The sequence below is a fragment of the Theobroma cacao genome, chromosome 4, assembly GCF_000208745.1.
Source record: "Theobroma cacao cultivar B97-61/B2 chromosome 4, Criollo_cocoa_genome_V2, whole genome shotgun sequence".
Classification (NCBI taxonomy): domain Eukaryota; kingdom Viridiplantae; phylum Streptophyta; class Magnoliopsida; order Malvales; family Malvaceae; genus Theobroma; species Theobroma cacao.
In genome coordinates, this window is record NC_030853.1 from 31,066,605 (window position 1) to 31,087,622 (window position 21,018).

At 34.7% G+C, this 21,018-nt stretch overlaps 4 protein-coding genes across 4 annotated transcripts; 1 reads left to right on the plus strand and 3 right to left on the minus strand.

Annotated features, from left to right (window-relative positions):
- LOC18603611 (acetate/butyrate--CoA ligase AAE7, peroxisomal) lies at nt 54-3,909 on the minus strand. The gene is made up of 3 exons (XM_018119497.1): nt 3,616-3,909; nt 1,707-2,297; nt 54-1,360 (listed from the first exon to the last, which is right to left on the minus strand). Exons 1-3 carry the CDS (start codon nt 3,820-3,822, stop codon nt 464-466), a joined length of 1,695 nt encoding a protein of 564 aa, XP_017974986.1. The 5' UTR covers nt 3,823-3,909; the 3' UTR covers nt 54-463.
- Nucleotides 6,853-8,690, minus strand: LOC18603612 (chitinase-like protein 2). The gene is made up of 3 exons (XM_007035684.2): nt 8,228-8,690; nt 7,716-7,875; nt 6,853-7,481 (listed from the first exon to the last, which is right to left on the minus strand). The coding sequence occupies exons 1-3, from the start codon at nt 8,598-8,600 to the stop codon at nt 7,067-7,069; spliced, it is 948 nt and encodes a 315-aa protein (XP_007035746.1). The 5' UTR covers nt 8,601-8,690; the 3' UTR covers nt 6,853-7,066.
- On the plus strand, nt 12,615-18,897 carry LOC18603613 (calmodulin-binding transcription activator 5). Its single transcript, XM_018119495.1, has 14 exons — nt 12,615-12,744; nt 12,864-12,975; nt 13,432-13,557; nt 13,774-13,889; nt 14,357-14,445; nt 14,607-14,652; nt 14,775-14,892; nt 15,066-15,182; nt 15,261-15,319; nt 15,627-16,025; nt 16,217-16,914; nt 17,292-17,838; nt 18,170-18,478; nt 18,561-18,897. Exons 2-14 carry the CDS (start codon nt 12,912-12,914, stop codon nt 18,606-18,608), a joined length of 2,736 nt encoding a protein of 911 aa, XP_017974984.1. The 5' UTR covers nt 12,615-12,744; nt 12,864-12,911; the 3' UTR covers nt 18,609-18,897.
- On the minus strand, nt 18,976-20,976 carry LOC18603614 (GTP-binding protein SAR1A). Its single transcript, XM_007035687.2, has 3 exons — nt 20,596-20,976; nt 20,173-20,304; nt 18,976-19,420 (listed from the first exon to the last, which is right to left on the minus strand). Exons 1-3 carry the CDS (start codon nt 20,722-20,724, stop codon nt 19,100-19,102), a joined length of 582 nt encoding a protein of 193 aa, XP_007035749.1. The 5' UTR covers nt 20,725-20,976; the 3' UTR covers nt 18,976-19,099.

Genomic DNA, 21,018 nt, shown 5'->3' on the forward strand with positions numbered 1-21,018 from the left:
CCTGAATATTGAAGAGGAAATCTAAACTCTAAAGCTAGTAGAAGGCCTGGAAGTAAGCCTTTCGGGCTCAAAATATAGGCCTCTGTATATACTGTGAACGACTACAAAGAAAGCTACTGAGATCCAGCTCTCGCAAAGAACTAAGCCCAAAAACTCTGATGACATTGACAATGTTACAGGTCTTCTAACTGAATGGGCTTCGCCATGCATATTGGTAACTGGAGGATCGAGAGCGAAAGGAAGATAAGCACAGCATATTCCTAAAACGACTTCAAACAAGTACATCAGTATGGTAACCGCCAAGTTATTTAAGGACTAATTAGAGATGAAATTCTTTATTGATAAAAATAATCCTATAAGGTTTATCCTAGACATGCAAAATACAAGCACTCTATCAGTTGAAACGATGCATACCAACGATTCCATGGTTTTTATTTAGTCCCTAATGATATAATGTTTCAACTTACAACTTACTCAACTTGACAGGTCCCAACTCCTTTGCCTTGGCTCTAAGCACATGCTTCTGAATCTTCCCTGTGGCAGTCTTTGGCAATGGACCGAATACCACTGATTTAGGAACCCAGTAAGCAGGCATCTTTGACCTGCAGAACCTCATTATGTCCTCTGCTAACTGCTGTTCATCAGATTTATCCACTCCCGGCTTCAAGGTCACAAAAGCACAAGGGGACTCTCCCCAGCGCTCGTCTACCCTTGCCACCACTGATGCCTCCAATACTGCAGGGTGCAAGTACAAATTATTTTCTACCTCCACACTGCTGATGTTTTCACCTCCAGATATGATGATGTCCTTTGACCTATCTTTTATTTCGATATAGCCATCAGAATGCTTCACACCAAGATCCCCAGAGTGAAACCACCCATTCGCAAAAGTTTCCTCGTTGACTTTTGGGTTCTTTAAGTAGCCCTTCATCACAACATTACCACGGATTACTATTTCTCCAATAGTTTTTCCATCAGCAGGAACGGGCTGACCGGTTTTGGTACTGATGACATCAAGGCCCTCTAAACCAATGTATCGGACACCTTGACGTGAATTTAGGCGAGCTTGTGTTTCAGGTGGCAGTGAGTCCCATTCAGGCTTCCATGCACACACTGTCGAAGGTCCATAGGTTTCTGAGAGACCATAAGTGTGGGTGACACGGAAGCCTTTTTGAGACATTGCAGAGAGAACAGCAGGGGGTGGGGCTGCACCAGCTGTCATCACATGAACAACATGGGGGAGGGGCAAAATTGTGTCCTTAGGAGGGGCATTGACTATGGTATTCAGCACCACAGGTGCACCACAGAAGTGAGTCACACCATACTTTGCTATGGCTGAGTAGACTCCCTTTGCTGTTACCTGCAAATACAAAATGAACCAACAAGGAAATGAGTATCCAAGTAAGCAAAAAGCTAGATCATTGATAAAAAGAGATTTATTGCAGAACACTAGCATTGACACTGAAGTATAAAAGATGTAAGAACTCTCAATCTCCAAGCTCACATCCCAAATTATGACAAGAACTAAATTGGATTAATAAGGAGCCCCATAGAACATTAGGACTACATTATACTGAACACACCTTAGGAATTTCGGCAAATTTATGCCTAGTCCAAGATCAGAAATGGATGTATAAAGGAACAGATAAGCTAATTTGTTTCATATATTAAAGCAGGAGTACAGCAATTATTTTGCCTATTAATACCTGTCGAAGGCATATGTTTGTTCCACAAAGAGCTGCTAGTGACCAAGTAAAACACCAACCATTACAATGGAACATGGGTAGAGTCCACAAGTATACAGCTCCTTCAGTCATCCCCCATATAAGAGGATTACTCAAAGACATGAGATATGCCCCTCGGTGATGTAATACCACCCCTTTAGGGCTGGCTGTAGTGCCAGAAGTATAACCCAAAGCAATACTTTGCCACTCATCCTGAGGAGGCTTCCAAGCAAACTCAGGGTCACCACTTTCTAAGAACTTCTCATACTCAATGGCTCCTTTTCCCAAAGCGTATCTGAGTGCTTTGGGATCACAGCTTTCATCCGCAATGACAATCAAAAGTGGATGCTTGAACTTGCCTTGGCTTTTCTCCTTCATGATTTTCAAAGCATCCTCTGCCAAAGTGAAAAACTCTTGGTCCACAATGACAACTGCAGATTGCGAATGACCCAAAAGGAAAGCAATGGTGGATGCATTTAGACGAATATTGACAGTGTTTAAAACAGCACCCGACATTGGAATTCCAAAATGAGCTTCATATAAAGCAGGGACATTCGGTGCAATTATTGCTACCTGCCAATAGTAAAAAGTAATTGTATCAGATAAAATATGAAATGAATACAAGAACTAGAACAATTAAAGTTTCATAAAAGCAGTCCATCATGTAAACTATGCCTACACAATCAGTAGAAGCAGAAAATTCATATGCTTTTTCAAACTTAAAAGTAGAGATTCAAGAATGTATAACACCGTGCTAACAACATTCAATAATCCATGATACTCAGATTTAGCAACAACGAATAAATCATAATTTAAAATATCCAAGACAACAAGTAGAATATGTGCAAACATACATTTGTACATACATAAAAGATCTGAGTGTGTGATATATATAGACTGAGAGAGCTTTTTCATCAGTTGGGACCAAAGAGTGACCTAAAACTCCCATGCTGGGAGTTGGGGAAGTTGGGACCAATGCATCAAGATGTATAACACCATGTTAACAACATTCAATAATCCATGATACTCAGATTTAGCAACAACAAATAAATCATAATTTAAAGTATCCAAGACTACAAGTAGAATATGTGCAAACATACATTCGTACATACATACAAAATCTGAGTGTGTGATATATATATATATATGTATATATATATATATATCAAAATTTCACTTTGGTTTACTTTGGTTTTTGAGTCTTGTGTATTTCAAAATTCCAAAGTGATATATATAAAATATATATATATANTGGGACCAAAGAGTGACCTAAAACTCCAATGCTGGGAGTTGGGACCAACGCATCAAGCATTCAAGCTTATTCAACTAATAATGCCTCACCGGACAGAATAATCAGTTCACAGAACAACAGCGTTTAATTATTAACTCCAGCCCACTTAAATAAAATTAGGTAACAGAATTTAATTATTGACTCATTAACTCATCCGACCATCGTTCCTCATCAGTATCCTCAAAAATTTTATAAGAAAAACGAATACGTTGCAGGAATTGAATAAAATGGAAAAAATACTATCTACAAAACTCATCAAAAAAATAAGAAGCAAAAAAAAAAAGCTCATCTCAGCTATGCTGTTCTGTTATCCTATTGCTGCGAGCCAGCTACTTAATAGTAAGATTTACTATTCACAAACAGAAATTTAAAGACATTTAAAAAAAAAAAGAAATTTAAAGACTAAATAACTTCGTTATCTTTATAGCGGTAACTAAGAACTTTAAGGAGACAAATAATAAATTCATTTCATTTCATTTCCCTTGTTTCTCTACTCAGCAAGCGAAACAGAATTCAGAAGTCAAATCTCAAAGATTTAACTCTCACTGATATTTTTATTGTTAAAAAGTGATGATTAGCGACGGTTTACTATTCGATTACCGTGCTACCGACGCCGACGGACCGTCTAGAGAGAGCCGAGGCCAAGCAACAGCAGCGCCGGTAAGTTTGGAGCCACGTGTACGTACGAGATGCATGGACCACCGCTTTTCTAGCCGGATGGACCGTAGCAGCTCGTTCCAAGAACCACAACGGCGTCAAGGCCATGTAGTTAGCGGCGTTCTTCGGAAGATCGTCTATGTCTCGCATCTCCACCACCGTCGCTGCACACTCTCGAACTATTTCTCTCTGTTTTTATTTTCTGTCTTTCTTTCTCTTTCTTTTCCTTTCTTTGTTGGTCCAAAATGCAGGAAAATGAAACGTATATATAAATGCGGAGATTCTGTGGAGGGCGCCACGTCGACAGAATATTATTTCCTTTTTTCTTTTAGCGTTTCCTTATTTGCTTTTCTGGAAATTTCATTTTAGAGGTTTTTTTAATTTAAAAAATGGATGACAACAATTTTTTTCCGAGATAATGATTTAAATTTAAGGATGATTTTTATCCACACAAGTTTCTCTTAATATTAAAATGGTTATTTTCTTAAAGAATATGAATAAATATAATAAATATTTTTTTCAAATTCTATAAGAAAAAATAAATCTCTTTTTTAAAAATTTTTTGCATATAATTGGTCTCATGTATGTATTTTTAATTTCGAAAAATATTATTATGGGCGACTTTCAAGGAGTTTCATTTCAAAAAATATTTCAATATTGAAAATATTTGAAGTTTATCCATAAAATTTCATTAACAAAATAAAATCCTTATTTAATTTGATAAACTTTCTTTTTTTTATCAAAATAATTTTCTATTTTTAGCCTCGTAAAAATTTGGATATAAATAATCAAACTTTATTTTTATCATATCCAAACGAATCATTTAATTTTTATTTATATTCAAATAAATCTTTAACTTTAATAAAAAATTAATTATTATTAAATTTAATACCAATTAACATTTTATCATGAGACATGAACTAATAAGCCAACATGACTATGTTAAGCGCTCACGTCGTATGTCATGAACATACGAATTTATATTTGTTTGACAATGATTAATAAAATAAAAATTTATTTCAAAAAATTATCTTTGTTTTTACTGTTTAAATCTTCACAAATTATTAAGTTATGTATACATTTTATTATATTTTGAGATTAAGTTGTTACGATTGCCATTGAATAAGTAATTTACAAAAAGTGAGAAATAAAAATATATTTAAAAAGTTATGAATAGATTAGGATCAAAGTTACATAAAGAGTTAAAACATTCAAATCACTTGACATCAAAGCTGTTAAGTCGGTGAGACTCCAAAGCCTAACTAGCTTTTTCGGCTTAATACAAGCGGTAAACTTGCTACATCAAGCATGACCAATTTGTATTTGGCAAAATATATAAGAAAAAATTTTAAATTATTTATAAAATTTTAAATATATTTTTATATTTTTATTATGTTTAATCAAGTTCTTATATTTTATTTTGAACTAAATAAACTTTTATATTTTTATTTTGAATCAAATAAATCTTTATATTTTTATTTTGAACCGAATCAATTTTTATATTTTTATTTTAAATCAAATAAACTCTTCTAACTAATGATTAACTTAGTTATAAAGTCATTTATCATGTTATATCGCATGACACGTTATATATCGATGATGTGACATTTTAATATATTATAATTAATAATAATTTGACATATTAATTTGATATGTAACCTAATCATTTGATATTATTTACTCTCTAAATCAACGTTTTATTAATATCACATGAATATAAAATAATAAGTGATATTTTAACTAATAATAATTAATTATAAAAATTTATTTGATAAAAATAAAAATATAAAAATTTAATTAAATATAATAAAAAATAAATACTTATTTAAATTTTTTACATAATTTAAAAATTTATTTCAACGTTATGTCATCTTATTTTAAAAAATTTTCCTTTTACTAGATCAAAAGAAGCCAAAATGAGTCACCAAATTTGACCTTTCGCAGCCTTTAATGTTCAACTTGCATCCTTTGTTCCCCCAAGTATATATCTAACAGGAAAATTAGCCAAAAAGCATAATTATCAAAGATGAACTTGTCTAATTAGAACACATTATATTATTTAAATGAATTAAATGATACGAACCAATCGTAGTTTTATTCTATTTCTTTTAATTCTTGGAGCCATCTCCTCGGATATTTTATTAAGGCAACATGCGCTATCAAATCCATAACGAAAAATTTTTAATTAAAATGTACATTTAATCAAGATGAGCTGTCAAAGAAACGTTTAATTATATTCCTTTGCTTGATTACAAATTAATTAGTGTTAGGCAACCCGTTTCCTTCTTCTTATATTTTCTAAAATTTCAAGTGGCTGGAACTTTCAACTCTCGACTTCCACCGCCAACGATTCCTAAGATTACAATTTTTAACATTATCTTCTTCTTTTTTTTTACTTTTTTATCATTTGTTTGAGTTTACGTCTACGCGTATTATGATTCATAATTTATTTTTTTATCAAATCAAATTTTATTAAATATTAAAAGCTAAGATCCACAAGAGACTGAAAAAAACAAATAAGTGACATCGATAGTAAGTTAGTTTTTATTAAAAATGAATTAATCGAATAATTTTTTAAAAAGATAATTAATTAAATAAATTGAATAAATAGTTCGATTAATTCAAAAATAAGCACAATTTTATTGATTAATTCAATCGAATTATGCAATTTAAGATTTTATAATTTTTTTTCGGTTTTGAGTAATTTCTTTTGTTGTTCGAACATTTTAATGTTATTAAATTTATAGTATTCGTTAAGATTTCATAATTTAATTTTATTTGCTCAGCAAAGAATAAAAAATGTAATTAGAAAATTGGGTTTGAGTACATGAAAATCCATGAGTTCAAAAATTTCGATTAATTTGATTAATATTTGATTTTCAACTGGTTTCATTAACTTTTTAAACAACATTCTATTAATTTAATTATAAATTTTTTTAATCAATAAATTAAATGACCGCTTGCTTACTCCTACATTTAAATTACATTTAAGCTTAGCAGCCTACAAGACATATTAGTATATAGACCAGTAGGTAGAGGAATGTGCCTTAATGTGTTCTTTATTTGGGTCAAGCTTTGCATAAGAAAAATAAAAGAAAAAAATGAGATTAATTATTCCAAGTTCTGGGAATAGGTATATGGCTCATTCAATGACATGATAGTTACATTTGAAAGTAAAAATGAGTATCAAAAAATTTTGCACAGCATCAAAATGATGTAAACTCCATAATTGTTCAGGGTAATGTCTTCACACAAAGACCAGAATTTCAAATAATTTCCGCATCTTTCAGTAAATCATATCATCAAGTATATATAATTTCCAAAAACAATATTAAAAGTTGCCCTTCCATTGCTAATGGAAGAGGCTGATGAATCCCCAGTGACAGGGAGGTGATCAGGATGATGTTGCAGAGGAAGGAGATACGCTGAAAGGTTCCTGCTCTTCACAGGTGAGCACATCATGGGGTCCTGCCTCCTCTCTGCCGACTCCTATCAGGTCAAGGTAATATAGGTAGTGGGAGACGATGTTGTTCATGGACTCACTGTCACCCTGCCCGCAGACTTGGTCTCCGTAGAGAACGTTCATGGTGGTGCCAAAGCCTGGAACCCTCTTGGCCAAGGTGTCGTTCTTGGTTGGCTTCCAGTTACCGACGAAAACATCGTGGGCTGAGGGCTGGTGCTTCTTGACCGGGGTCATCCACCTCCACATCGCAGCCTGGAAAGCCAAGGTAGCGTTGTCTTCCAAGTACTCTGGGTGGTTCAACAAGTCCACCTTCAAAGCCTCTCCAGTTTCTCCGTAGTTGTAGTTCCTGTGGTAAAAGCCAGTAAGAGAAAGTACAGTGAAAATCTGTACAAATTTGTGGGGATTCATTATATATTAAGCTATGATATGATTGAAACAGGGTCCTTTTCAAGTCAAGTTGGTGATTGGTCCCGCAAGAGCTTCAACACGTGGCACTGGTTTTTTCTTAGGAATCAAGTATTGGTAAAATTGCTTCAAGAATAATTTACAGAAAGAAAAGCAATACTTCTAGCCCACGTACCAGTAGATAGGCAAGGCACCACGGCCATGGTATGAAACTCCTGGAGTGCAAGGATAGGTGTACTTGTAGTAATCATCACAATAAATTTTGCTGGGGCTCATTTCCTTGTTGTAGCATAGACCCCAGGCCAATGGTCCCCCGGTAGCCACACCATAACCACCTGAAATTGTCATGGAGCAGTTCCATTATTCAAATAGAATACACTTCAATGTAACAGTCCAGAAGCAATAAAAGAAGTATCTGCTCCATTTCAGATTTGGTTCAATCAAAAGCCCACGTGACTGCTGATAAAAAATTGAAGCTGATATGTCAGGTATAAGCTGCATGGATTTGTCTCAAGGAGGAAAGAAGAGGTAAAGAGGTCAACAGCACATGGTGTCGTGGTGTAGTTGGTTATCACGTCAGTCTAACACACTGACGACGCCAATTAATACTTTTTGTTGCATGTTTGGCCAAATAGAAAGCAGTAGAAAATGAAACAGAAACAAGGCTTTCTATATAAATATACTCACATGAGGTTTTGCTGCCAACATGTCCAAGAAAAGCAGCGACTTCCTTCATACTTTGGAGCTTTCCTCCCGTGGTACCAAAACCGTGAGGCTGGTACCGAGCAGCAGCAGTGATGAAAGAGCGGTAATCCCAGAACCCAACCGCGTGAGCCACTGGTGTGTTACGCTTTGCAAAAAGGTTTTCGAACTGGTAGGTCTGGAAGTAATCAGAAATGGTCTGGTTGCAACAATACTGTGACCACCCTTTACATTCCCACCCTCTGTCACACACCTTCTTGCCCTTAACGATCTTCACCACTGGCTTCACAGACTCCTGGCCGTTTGCCAGTGCCAGCATGACTGCCATTGTCAAAAGAACCAGGCATTTGGCCTCCATTCTTTGGTGACGAGAGGATTAATTTTTGCTGTGGGAAATACTTTCGTTCTGTTTTCTTGGCTGGTTTGATGGAGTGGAGAAACAACATTGGCGGTTTATAAATGGGGCAGACTTGAGGATGCTGTGTTGGAGTGAAAGGCATAGAAAGTGAATTTCTATCTTATTAGGAGAGAGAGAATTTTCACGGTTGATGAATGATGGCTACTAATGTCTGGTTTTGCTTGCATTTTATGCTTCTTAGAGTGCAAGCAAGGGAAGGCTTGCAGATACATTCATCAATGTTTCCTTAGACAGGCTTGGGCCTCAAACGGTGGGGGCTGCGATGGGAGTACTTTGAAGTTTTTTTTTCTTTTGGGCCCGAAGACTATTCTGGGACCCTATCATACAAAGGGTATTCAAACAAATTCATTTTTCGTAAACAAATTACCAGCCACTGCTAACTATGGGAGTACGTAATTACTACTGTTGAATAACCTAATTACGGAATACGAATATAGAGTAATTGCAAAAATAATGTCAAATTTTATTTAAAAATAAAAACCATGCCAAATTTTGAAAAAAAAAAAATGTTGAAACTTATGGGTACTGTTAGATTAACACACCACCATTCCATTCAATCACTTATCTACAAAAACATTCGGCCTTTCGTTTTTTAGTCCAACTAAATATAAGCTGGACTAAACCCATCAAAGGAATCGAATCAGATCGTAACATTATGTCTGCCTATGATGCCGTGAAAGAAACTCTGACCCATACTAGGTTTGTTTACGTCAAAGGCCGGGGTCAAGGGATGGCCTATGAGAGTGGCATCTGCCGACCTCGGCTTCATTTTCAGGCTTAATTTTGACTTTGTGGTTGGTCCTTTCTTTAGCCGAAAGCATGCACCCCAAACCAATATCTATTCAAATTTAAGCTCTGGCAGACTTTTCACGTGAAAAGTAAACCTAACGGGTTTGTATTTGTTATATTTCGTTAATAAGTAAATTTATAAAGTAACAATTTATGATTAAATGATAATATATAAATCAACAGTATGTCTCATGTCAATTTATAAAATATTATTTGTTTTGATTCATTAGAGATTTACGATTTTATTTTATAAAATACATCTTATTAGTCATAGATGATTTGAACATTTAAATAGTCAATTCGTATTTTAGTATACAATTGATGTAAAATTTACGACTTTCTTTTGAAATTATAACATCCTCATCTACTCCAAGAAGAATTCATTGTCTTCAGTGACACACATCATTAGTTTTTTATAACCGACGTGAATATCAAATGTCAAAACCGACATGAAATTTGTAATTGTCATTTAAGATAATGACATAGCGAATTAAATATAAACACATAAGAGTACTAATAATGTGAGAAAGGTATTGCATCAAAAAAGACACCCATTTTCGTAAATTTATATAGGCTAGACGAAAGAAAATACCGAGTGGTAGCTTTCACATATTGAAGTAGGCAATGACGGTGAAGCTGTAACCATTGAAATTTGAGGCTGGAAACAATGCTCTTCAATCTTTCACATCCATACACAAACGTAAACTGATGAAGACATGGAAGTTATGGGTTCATGATAATCTTGAGGTTGTAAACTTTATGGCAAAAAGAAAGAGCAAAAAGAAGTAATTAAAAATGGAATTAATCAATTTTTTTTAATTAATCAAAACTAATTAAATTAAAATAAAAAATTGGTATTAATTGAAATCAACTTATCTCGATTAGTTTAAAATGTAACATCAAAATAAATCATTCGTCTAATCAATTTTTATCAAAATAAAAAAATTAAATTAAAATTCAATCAATTTCCATTGATTATTTCAATTTGTATGCATTAATACTAAAAAAAACAAACAAAGTAGAATCAATACGGAAATTTCAGAATATTACTTAATTAGGATTAGCAAAAGAATAGATGTTCTTTTGTCTAAGGTTGGGATGTTTATGGAATGTGGTTGGTATGTAGCGTGATTTGTTCCGCATGTGTGCTGTAGTACACAATTGAAATTTTACTTAAAAAAAAAAAAAAACAAGGGAAGAGATACGGGACAGGCATGATTGAGTGGAAAATTGAGAAAGAAGCATGGACCACACGCACTCTCGATGAAGGACTGGTCGGCTCATTCCGTCGGAAAACACATCCAAATTCCCTTTGGCTTTTTCCTAATGTCCGCGGCAATTAACATGTTTGTCTATCCAAAATTGAAAGCGGTCGATCGCTCGACGGTTCGAAGCGGAAGCCTGGCCGACTGGCAGTAGTGCATGTTTGTCCCATCACTTGTGCTTTCCTGAAGAGCCAGCCGCCGCCGGCCGGTTTCCATGCGGATGGGTGCTTCGCTTCTTTAGCTTCCAATTATTAATGTAGCGGTTGAAGAAAATCCATAAAATAAAGCAATGATTAGAGCTTTTGTATTGCCAAGTTGCCTTTTGTAACAAAAAAAGCTCTTCAAAAGCTTTATTTTTTATATATACTAGTGTGAATAGCCGGTCCCATGCGGTCGCGGTAGCATGTTTCCTTTTTCAAGAGGCTATATTTTTTCTCGTCAAATGTAAATTAAAGTCAATTTGAATGGTACTAAAAAAAATTTTCAAACATTTATTTATTATTCATATACATATGTACACAAATCATGTATTCCAATTTAAATTGATTCTAATTCGATCGGAATTATGATAATCAAGTTTAATTTGATTAATTTAATTTAATTATTTATTCAAATCTAGTCGAAACTTAAATTTATTTTAAACTATTATTTTTGTATTGTAGGATGTAAAAGAAGCTAAAATTTAGTTTTGTGTTATTCATCGTATTCAAAAATACATATTAAAATTCCATTTATTGACCTATCAAGTTAAAGTTTGTACTAAATTAATCCTATAATCAAGTTTGGATGTTTTAATAGTCAACTTAAAGTAGACATGATAATTTTCTTTACGATAGGATAATATGATTCGAACATGATAAGCGTTCAAGTGAGTTTGAATTTAAGTTAATTGTATTTTATGTATTAATCATATCAAACCCGTTTACCTCATTTAAGACACGTCTAAAATATAAATAGTTAATTGTATTATCATATACACATATAACCTGTAACATGTTTATGACTAATTTATTTAATTGTATTCACATGTGGTGTAGATACGTTTACTATACGATTAAGATATATTTATTGATCTATATAAATATTAATATTAAGATTTATTGATATTGAATTTGATTATATTTGATTTAACCTGACACATTTAATAACTGTGTTATATCGTATTATATGTTTATTAAATGTATCTATATTAGTGTTTAAAATTTTAACACGATTAAATAATCATATCATGTTTGTATTTATTCATATAATTAGTAATATTTTATATTTATATAATACGGTTAAATTATGAATACATAAATTATTAAGTCTAACTTGAATTTGATTAAAAATAATTAAAATTTTTAAATATTTATTTATTATTTGTACACATATTACTCAAATAAAGTATTTCAACTTTAACTTGAACTTAAATTTGATTTTAATTCTATCAGAATTACAATTATTTAATTTGGCTAATTTGATTTAATTATTTAATTAGATCGAGTCTAAACTTAATCCGAATTTGGTGTTTTATAATCAAATTGAGTTCGGGATTTGGACAATTTTTTTGTCCATATTGACAATTGATTCCATTTAATTTGATAATATATGTATTTAGAAAAAAAATACATAATAAAATACAGAATTTAAAATGGAGAGAAAATCTGCTGCTTATTCACTTACCGACAATCGAGTACATCCTCTACAGGAAGAAACCCAAAAGCGAAACATCATTTAATCAAAATTCAGAATAGAAATTAAGGATAGGGTGGGCCCAGCTGTGGAGAAAACAAAAGGCGTCGATCAGAAAGCAGCTTTTGGAATAACGGTCCACCTAAGTCCACAGAAACACAAACACCTGTTTTTTTATTATATATTCTTTTTTTAATTTATAATTACTAAGGCTAGTTATTAATTAAATAAACGTCATTTCATCTTTCTACAATTTTCTAATCAAAGTTCACTCATTCTGTTGCTTTGTCCTCGTCTTCATTTTCCTTTTTGTTTTCCACTTTCCAAGCTCGAAGAGAGCCATCGCTTTAAGCAAGGTAGTCTTTAGCTAATTTTTGTTTTTAATTTAGTGATCTTTTTCTTGATATTTTGTTATGTTTTAACGCGTTTAATTTTATGAAGTTATGTTTGGTTTTTTTTTTTAATTTTTTTTCAGTGTTCAAGAGTTACCTAATCAAATTTTCTCCGAGTTCCGATTTCGGCGATGGACGGTGACCGTCCGGGCCGACTCGTCGGCACCGAGATTCATGGATTTCATACTTTGGAAGGTACCGCAAGGATGAATTTATCTTCTCTTTATGTCATCAATTTTTTTATTAATTTAAGTTTTGTAAGTTTTTTATCAGTCTAGGAATCGTTTTCTAAAGTAGGTTACAGCTTGATGTGCTAGACTTGTTTTGATCACTTGTAAAATTTGCAGAGTGTTATTACTTAATTAGCTTTTTTCAAAGTAATTCCTCACAGTTTGGTTTTGATTTTGGCTCAAAAAAGTGAAGGAGTGAAGTTTTCTAGGAGTTTTTGCTGTTTGAGAGCTAGAGAAGTGGTCGATTTTGTTTCAAGAAAATATTGAATTTGCATGATAGAATGTGTAAACTGTTTCATGGACTGTTAAATTTTGTTCCAATACTTGGTTAATATCATGCTTCAGATCGCAGTTATGTGTATACGTCTCTTTTGCTAAGTTTAGTTTCTATTTTTTTTTAATTTGTCTGTTTGGTGGACAGATTTGGATGTTCAAAATACGATGGAAGAAGCCAGGTCAAGATGGCTACGTCCGAATGAAATTCATGCTATACTTTGCAACCACAAATATTTTCCCATCCATGTGAAGCCAATGAACTTGCCCAAAAGTAACTACTGATATTAATTAATTATTTTTTCCCACTTTTTTCATGTTTTCGTGATTTTCATATAAGCAAAAACTACTCTGTGTTTAATCTCTTAAAAGTTCACTTAAAGAAATAACTTTGCTTTAAAATGATCAGTGTAACTTCTATAATTCAAGTAATGAACGAGGAAGAGGTGTACTTCTTATAACATGACTAATTGTATTCTTGATGTTGTAGGTGGTATAATTGTATTGTTTGACCGAAAGATGCTTAGAAACTTCCGAAAAGATGGCCATAACTGGAAAAAGAAAAAGGATGGGAAGACTGTTAAAGAAGCACATGAACACTTAAAAGTGAGATTTTCTTGATTTATATGGTCTTATAAATGGCACAGCCTGTTATTGACGCAGCTTGTTGTATCTAAGTTAACAATGGCATTTTTTACTTCTAGTATACAGAGACTCAAGATCTTGATTTCTGTCATAGTCCCATTTTTACTTTTATCACTTGTTTGTACCATATGGTTGTAGATATGCAGAACATGCTGTGGCAAAGATTGCAAGATTCTGCTATTTTCATACACTGCACGCGTAATTCTTTTTGTGTGTTAGGATAATTTTATGTGTTAAACTGTTCTATTCCAAATTTCTTCTTTCATGGTTTGGCTTGGTTTATTTATTTATTTTACATTTATTCTCCTAACCTTAAACCTTAAACTCCCGACTTGGGAAGTTATGTTATTTGTTCTTTTGCCTGGCAAAATGTAATTATTTTGAGAAAGCATTATTCGTTGAAATTTCATTTTATTTTCTCGTTTCAGGTTGGTAATGAAGAAAGGATTCATGTGTATTATGCACATGGCCAAGATAACCCAACATTCGTTCGCAGGTGTTACTGGCTGCTTGATAAGTATGTAACTTAGATCTATAAGTTAACCTTTCCTATGTTTTCCCAACATTATTTGATCTGAAATAAAACTCATGTAACTCTCTCTTTATCTCAATTTGCAGTGTGTTTTAATGTCTGATCATGATTAGCCTGACATTCTAGTATTTTTTCTTTTGCTTCAGGACTCTAGAACACATAGTTCTTGTTCATTATCGTGAAACACAGGAGGTTGGTATTTAAATACTAAAAATTCTAAACTTGGAGGCACTCTCTCCAAACAATAGCAGTCTTTATGTTTCTTTATGCCTCAGAATCAGTTAGTGACTGAGCTTAGTTGATTTGTGGTGCAGTCACAGGGTTCTCCAGCCACACCTGTGAATTCAAATTCCAGTTCAATATCTGATCAGTCTACTCCTTTGCTTGTTACGGAAGAGTTTGATTCTGGAGCTGGTAATATAAATTATGAAGGTGAGATAGAAACTCTAGGTGATATTGAATTTTCTACAAATTAAATTATGTAAGCAAATAACAGGAATTTCTAATTTGAGAGGGAAACTAACAGCATACCTTTTTTAATCATGTTTTTTGTTATGAAATAAATACATCATACTCTCATGATAGCTTTTCTGGAAAGTGAACAGAACCCAGTGGCCTTACAGTCAGAAATCATGAAATGAGGCTTCATGAGATTAATACGCTTGAATGGGATGATCTTCTGGTGACAAATGATACTAATGACTCAACTCTATCTAGAAGAGGTAACAGATTAGTTTCTAATTTCAGCAGTACCATTATTTTCATTGCTGAATTTTTAACCTATTTTGCTGTGATGGCAGACAAGGATTCTTTCTTTAATCAAGGAAGCCAGATAGCAGCGAATGGCTTCTCAAATGATGTAAGCAGAATCATTTCATAGAAAAGTTCATTTTTTACTTATTTTTGTTAGTCTTCTTCTTTTAGCCTTCTTATAGAAGTACATATATGTACTTTCTGACATTCATATGTGTTTTGCATGTGTGGAAGCATCTGTGTGAGTGTCTTCATTTTCATCTTTCATTTTTGTGAGTTTAAGTACTTTTTAGATTGACATCTAAGCTGTCTTTTCTCTTTATTGTGGGAAGATCACTTGAAATATTCTCCTTTTTCATATTTGGTTACTGTATGGGTGCTTGATAACCACTCAAGTTGCTTCAATTTTGCAGGATGGCCATACCTCAGCCTATAATTTATCAACTGGAATTTCTTCGCTTGGTAATTTAACTGACCCAGTTGCTCAGAGTAATAATGCTTACATCAACTATCCAGAGGGTATTTGTAATCAGGTGTCAGGTGGCCAAGTAAATTCTAATGTGCAGAGGAAAGACTTTCGTGTCATAGGGACTGGTGATTCATTGGACCTTTTGGTCGATGATGGTTTACAAAGTCAGGACAGTTTTGGAAGGTGGATAAACTACATTATAACTGAATCCCCAGGTTCAGTGGATGACCCTGTGCCAGAATCATCCATATCATCTGGTCAAGAGTCCATCACCTCTCCAGAGCAGATATTTAGCATTACTGGTGTCTCACCTGCATGGGCCTATACAACTGAAAAAACAAAGGTTTTTTTTTCCTGAAAAAGTTCTCTTTCTCTCTATCTCTCTCTCTGGGTTGTCAGAAATCTCCCCTGCCATTGCTGCAATGTTTAATCTTGATTATGGAATTGATGGTAGAAAACATTCATTTGAATAATGTATATGAAATTGTGGTTGTGTTAATGTGTTTTGACCTTTATTTATCTGTTAATTTGCAGATTCTAGTCACAGGAGTCTTTCATCAAGCTTATCAACATCTTGTGAAGTCCAATTTGTTTTGTGTATGTGGTGATGTATGTATTCCGGCAGAACTTATTCAGGTTGGGGTTTATTGCTGTTCGTTATCAGAACATTCCCCAGGACTAGTTAACCTGTATATGAGTCTTGATGGTCATAAACCCATCAGCCAAGTTCTTAGTTTTGAGTATCGTGTTCCTGTATTGCATGACCCAATACCTCCTCTGGAAGATGAGTCCAGGTGGGAGGAGTTCCAATTACAGATGAGGCTTGCTTATTTGCTCTTCTCTACTTCCCAGAGCCTTAACATTCTATCCGGGAAAGTGTCACCAAATACCCTGAAGGAGGCTAAGAAGTTTGCTCTAAAGACTACTAACATATCCAAAAGTTGGGCATATTTGATTAAGTCAATTGAAGAAAATCGAGTTTCATTTACACAAGCAAAAGATAGTTTACTTGAAATTGCTTTAAAGAGCAGGCTAAAGGACTGGCTGTTGGAAAGAATAATTGAAGGCTGTAAAACAACCGAATATGATGCTCAAGGTCAAGGAGTGCTTCATTTGTGTGCCATTCTTGGTTATACTTGGGCTATTTATCTATTTTCATGGTCTGGCTTGTCGCTAGATTTTCGTGATAAACATGGATGGACAGCTCTTCATTGGGCAGCATACTATGGACGGTATGTTTTTTGTGATTGTTAATATTTACTTTTACTATATTTAAAATATCCTAAATTTACTGTATGATGTAAAGCTTGCTGCATTTCTTTGAGTCTTAAATTTTATGTCAACTGGAACCTTTTAATTCTTATTGTCCTAAGCCATGACAGTTAGGCTGTCTCAGGATTTTAAAGTTCTCATCTTGGTTCTCTGTGAGTGTGATGAAATTTGAAGGTGTTGAATATGGTAATAGTTTTGTTGCCATGTAATCTTATTGCTGTCTGTAAAATGTTTGCCAGGGTATGTTATTCAGAATTTGTACTTGTTTGTGAATATAACTGTCAATCTTAAAGCAGCTTTGCATTGTTTATTTTGATTTCACAACATTCCTATGCAGGGAAAAAATGGTTGCTGTTCTTTTATCTGCAGGGGCAAAGCCAAACTTGGTGACAGACCCCACTGCCCAAAATCCAAGTGGTCGCACGGCTGCAGATCTTGCATCTTTGAAGGGTTATGATGGGCTAGCTGCTTATCTTTCAGAAGAGGCTCTAGTAGCACAGTTCAATGATATGGCCGTAGCTGGAAATGCTAGTGGCTCTCTGGAAACCAGTAGGACGGAGACAACAAACCGTGAGAACCTCAATGAAGAAGAACTTTATTTGAAGGAGACTTTAGCAGCTTACCGGACAGCTGCTGATGCGGCTGCACGAATACATACTGCATTCAGGGAGCAGTCCTTAAAGATGCGCACTAAAGCAGTTCAGTTTTCCAACCCAGAGGATGAAGCACGAAATATAGTTGCAGCTCTGAAGATTCAACATGCCTTTCGCAACTTTGAGACCAGAAAAAAGATGGCTGCTGCTGCCCGTATCCAATATAGGTTCCGTACTTGGAAAATACGTAAAGATTTCCTTGCTTTGCGCCGCCAGGCTGTCAAAATCCAAGTAAAGGCTCTCTCTTTTCTTCTTATTGGTTTAGTGTTTGTGTGTGTACTTTATATATATATATATATTCTCTTTAATCAGTCGAATTAAACTGATTCTGATGAATTTTAAAGTTTCTCATGTTGGCAAGTTCACAAATTCATGTTTTCATCTTTTTCTTTTTTTTAACAAAAAGATTCATCTTTTCATCTGGATGTCTGATGTTTTCATACATTAACATCATATTTATGACTTCAATAAAGTCAAAATATTATGCAAGGGTGTCTGAGGAAGTTAGGATTGTTTAGAAAAGATTCTTTGACAATTGACAGTGCATGAAAACTTGATGCAGGCTGCTTTCCGGGGCTTCCAAGTAAGGAGGCAGTACCGCAAGATCATCTGGTCTGTTGGTGTTCTTGAGAAAGCAATTCTCCGATGGCGATTGAAGAGAAAAGGTTTTCGTGGGTTACAAGTTAACACAGTTGAACCCGTAGGAGAACCAAAGCAGGAAAGTGTCACGGAAGAGGACTTTTACCGAACCAGCCGAAAACAAGCTGAAGAACGTGTTGAGAAAGCTGTTGTATGCGTTCAATCTATGTTCCGGTCAAAGAAAGCACAGCAGGAATACCAGAGAATGAAGATGGTTCACAAGCTAGCAATGGTAAGTGATTTCTCAGAAATTCGAAAATAAAGTTGTCTCTATTTGTTAAATCAGTTTACCAACAAAACTCTGTTTTTCGCAGTTGGAATATGAAAGCCTTCTCGACCCTAGTTCTGATATGGATGCTTGAAGACATTGAAAGTTCAGAATGATCACCATTCACGACCCACGTAGAAGAGTAACCCTAGGGAGCTGTACATTTGAAAATTTGAAAATGGCAACTTGGATGTCTACTGAGCCCTACTACCTGTTTCAAGATTTTGAGGGAGTGGTTAAGTTATATCGGATCCTTAGCCTTTTTCGTTTTGGGTTTGGGTCCGTTTTCTAGTTAGTGCATTGAGTGTAAGACCTAGGTGAAAGCCAATATCCTTCTCAGTATATGTGCTGAGGTTTCAGCCGCTTGGTCCCTTTTTATCTTATATCTGATTGCTCACCACATCGGCAACCAACGGAGGTGACCTTTACTAACCTATCTCTATCAAGAAGATAAGAAAAAATAATCAAAGTTTACAAGCTGATATATTTGATTAAAAATGAACTTCTTGAACAAACACACCCCATATTTGAATTTACACAGTGACCTGATTTCATTAAAGTAGATGGCTCTGTTTCTTGGTTTGCCTACTTAATGTACTGAGAGAGCCACCGGAAGCCTTCCCCATATCCCATCTTCCGAACAATACTGCACATGAAGACTTCAAGCGGCCGGACGTTGGTGCCATCCAGATTAACATTCCCCTTGCCTGTGGTGAAGTTAGTCAGGCCCATGTGATAACGTAATTCGTCCTCTGAGGCGGCGTATGGCAGGTCGATCTTGTTCCCCAGAATGAGGAAAGGGACATTTGCTAGTAACTCATCAGAAAGGAGGGCGTCCAGCTCCTTTTTCGACTCTGCAAATCTCTCCTTGTCGTAAGCATCGACCAAGTACACCACAGCATCAACCTATACGTAAACAATGGAGAGTGGCATATCTTTCACTATAGCAACGAAATTGAAGAATTCGAGCATCATCAGACAACAAGAATTGAACATTGCTAGCATGGAAAATACCAACAATTGCAATCGGGCACTGAATAGACCTAACAATGTAATAGAATTCAACGGCATAATGTACCAAGAAAGACTGCAAAACCATGCTAAACAACCTTGCACCTACAAATAACCCAAGCATGGATTTCTAAGAGCAATTGCCCATTCCTCTACAACCAGAAATTACATCATAAATCAACGGGAGTAAATCCGTCAAAAGGCTAGTTGTATACCAAAGTCAAGCTGAAAAACTGATGAAGCTCCATCATAAGCGGGTATAAAGAGAAAAGCAAATAAAGGATTAAGAAGGCCTAAGAGTCATTGAAAACACCCAAGCAGCAGAACATACAGAATCAAACCCCAAAAACCATCAATCACAGATGAAAGCTTACCAATTTGAATCACAAAACTTCAAAATCAAATCAATCTAAAAGTAAAAGAAAAGGTCTCCTATCCCATCATTCCCCCATACAATTACAAAAATAAGGGCTTGGAGCCATGGCAGGTGAGATTATGCAAATTTTGCTGTCTTTTCACCCTCAGCCGTCCGTGAACAACATGTTTCTCATTATGTAATGATAATTGATTAACACAATGTCTTCAAAATAACATGAAAAAAACCAGAAAGAACCTCATGAAATATATGTACATGAATATCTGAATACCTTGGCGTAATAGTCCTTCCAGACTCTACGAGCAATCTGATGGCCTCCCAAATCAAAGGCCTTGAATTTGATCTTCCCTATACTTAGTTCCTCTGACGTTGGGAACTGCGTTGGCTGATGCTGAACAAGTCTCTGCATTTTCAAACTACCAAATTTCACTCACCAAAATTCTTCAATTCAATAAAAAAAGAACTGGTAAAATAGTAACAATTTCTACACTAAGCTGCTGCTTCCTTACTTTTCACAGCTAAGGAGTTCAAAAAAGGAGGTTACTTTGGAATTTTCCTTAATTTTCTCAGTAACTAAGCAGACTCATAAGTTTAAGGCTTAACAAATTGAAGAAAAGCAACAAGACTGCTCAAGCAATACTAGCTTGAGAAAAAAAAAAGGGTATTTATATTTGATATTAATAAAAAAAATTACCTCATCTTTGAGCATGTGAAGCAGAGTTGTTTTTCCAGCATTATCAAGTCCCAAAAACAAGATCTTTGCTTCCTTTTGATACAATCCAAGTGATGCTAAAATCCCATAAAACCAATCTACGAGAAACATTTTCTTTCCTTTCTGAATTCTGTTTGGACAGAGAGAAAATTGAAGAAATGAAAACAAACAAGAAAGAAAAAACCAGAGAGGCTGGTTTTGGAAAGAGCTTCCCGGATTTTGGACTTATATATCGTAATGAGCTGGCAATGAGGGACTGGCTTGGCCGGTGAGGGTGCTGACGTGGACGGTGGAAGGGAGTGAGAGAGGTGACAGGGAATCGCCGGTTAACTCAAAGAGGTTCGCCGTGGTGGAGGACTTTGATTGGTCGGTACGCGTCATGAGGGTGTCGTGGCCGTTGATTTT

What these genes read in the sequence shown, in the direction of transcription:
- LOC18603611 (XM_018119497.1), bottom strand. Translation starts at nt 3,822, where the DNA reads ATGCGAGACATAGACGATCTTCCGAAGAACGCCGCTAACTACATGGCC. An exon ending in CCGTCGGCGTCGGTAGCACG is followed by an intron (nt 2,298 to 3,615) that starts GTAATCGAATAG and finishes TACTATTGGCAG; the next exon opens with GTAGCAATAATTGCACCGAA. An exon ending in CAAACATATGCCTTCGACAG is followed by an intron (nt 1,361 to 1,706) that starts GTATTAATAGGC and finishes TTGTATTTGCAG; the next exon opens with GTAACAGCAAAGGGAGTCTA.
- LOC18603612 (XM_007035684.2), bottom strand. Translation starts at nt 8,600, where the DNA reads ATGGAGGCCAAATGCCTGGTTCTTTTGACAATGGCAGTCATGCTGGCA. An exon ending in TGTTGGCAGCAAAACCTCAT is followed by an intron (nt 7,876 to 8,227) that starts GTGAGTATATTT and finishes TGACAATTTCAG; the next exon opens with GTGGTTATGGTGTGGCTACC. An exon ending in GGTGCCTTGCCTATCTACTG is followed by an intron (nt 7,482 to 7,715) that starts GTACGTGGGCTA and finishes CTTTTACCACAG; the next exon opens with GAACTACAACTACGGAGAAA.
- LOC18603613 (XM_018119495.1), top strand. Translation starts at nt 12,912, where the DNA reads ATGGACGGTGACCGTCCGGGCCGACTCGTCGGCACCGAGATTCATGGA. An exon ending in TGTTACTGGCTGCTTGATAA is followed by an intron (nt 14,446 to 14,606) that starts GTATGTAACTTA and finishes CTTTTGCTTCAG; the next exon opens with GACTCTAGAACACATAGTTC. An exon ending in TGGTAATATAAATTATGAAG is followed by an intron (nt 14,893 to 15,065) that starts GTGAGATAGAAA and finishes GAAAGTGAACAG; the next exon opens with AACCCAGTGGCCTTACAGTC.
- LOC18603614 (XM_007035687.2), bottom strand. Translation starts at nt 20,724, where the DNA reads ATGTTTCTCGTAGATTGGTTTTATGGGATTTTAGCATCACTTGGATTG. An exon ending in TTCACATGCTCAAAGATGAG is followed by an intron (nt 20,305 to 20,595) that starts GTAATTTTTTTT and finishes TTGAAAATGCAG; the next exon opens with AGACTTGTTCAGCATCAGCC. An exon ending in GGAAGGACTATTACGCCAAG is followed by an intron (nt 19,421 to 20,172) that starts GTATTCAGATAT and finishes GTTTACGTATAG; the next exon opens with GTTGATGCTGTGGTGTACTT.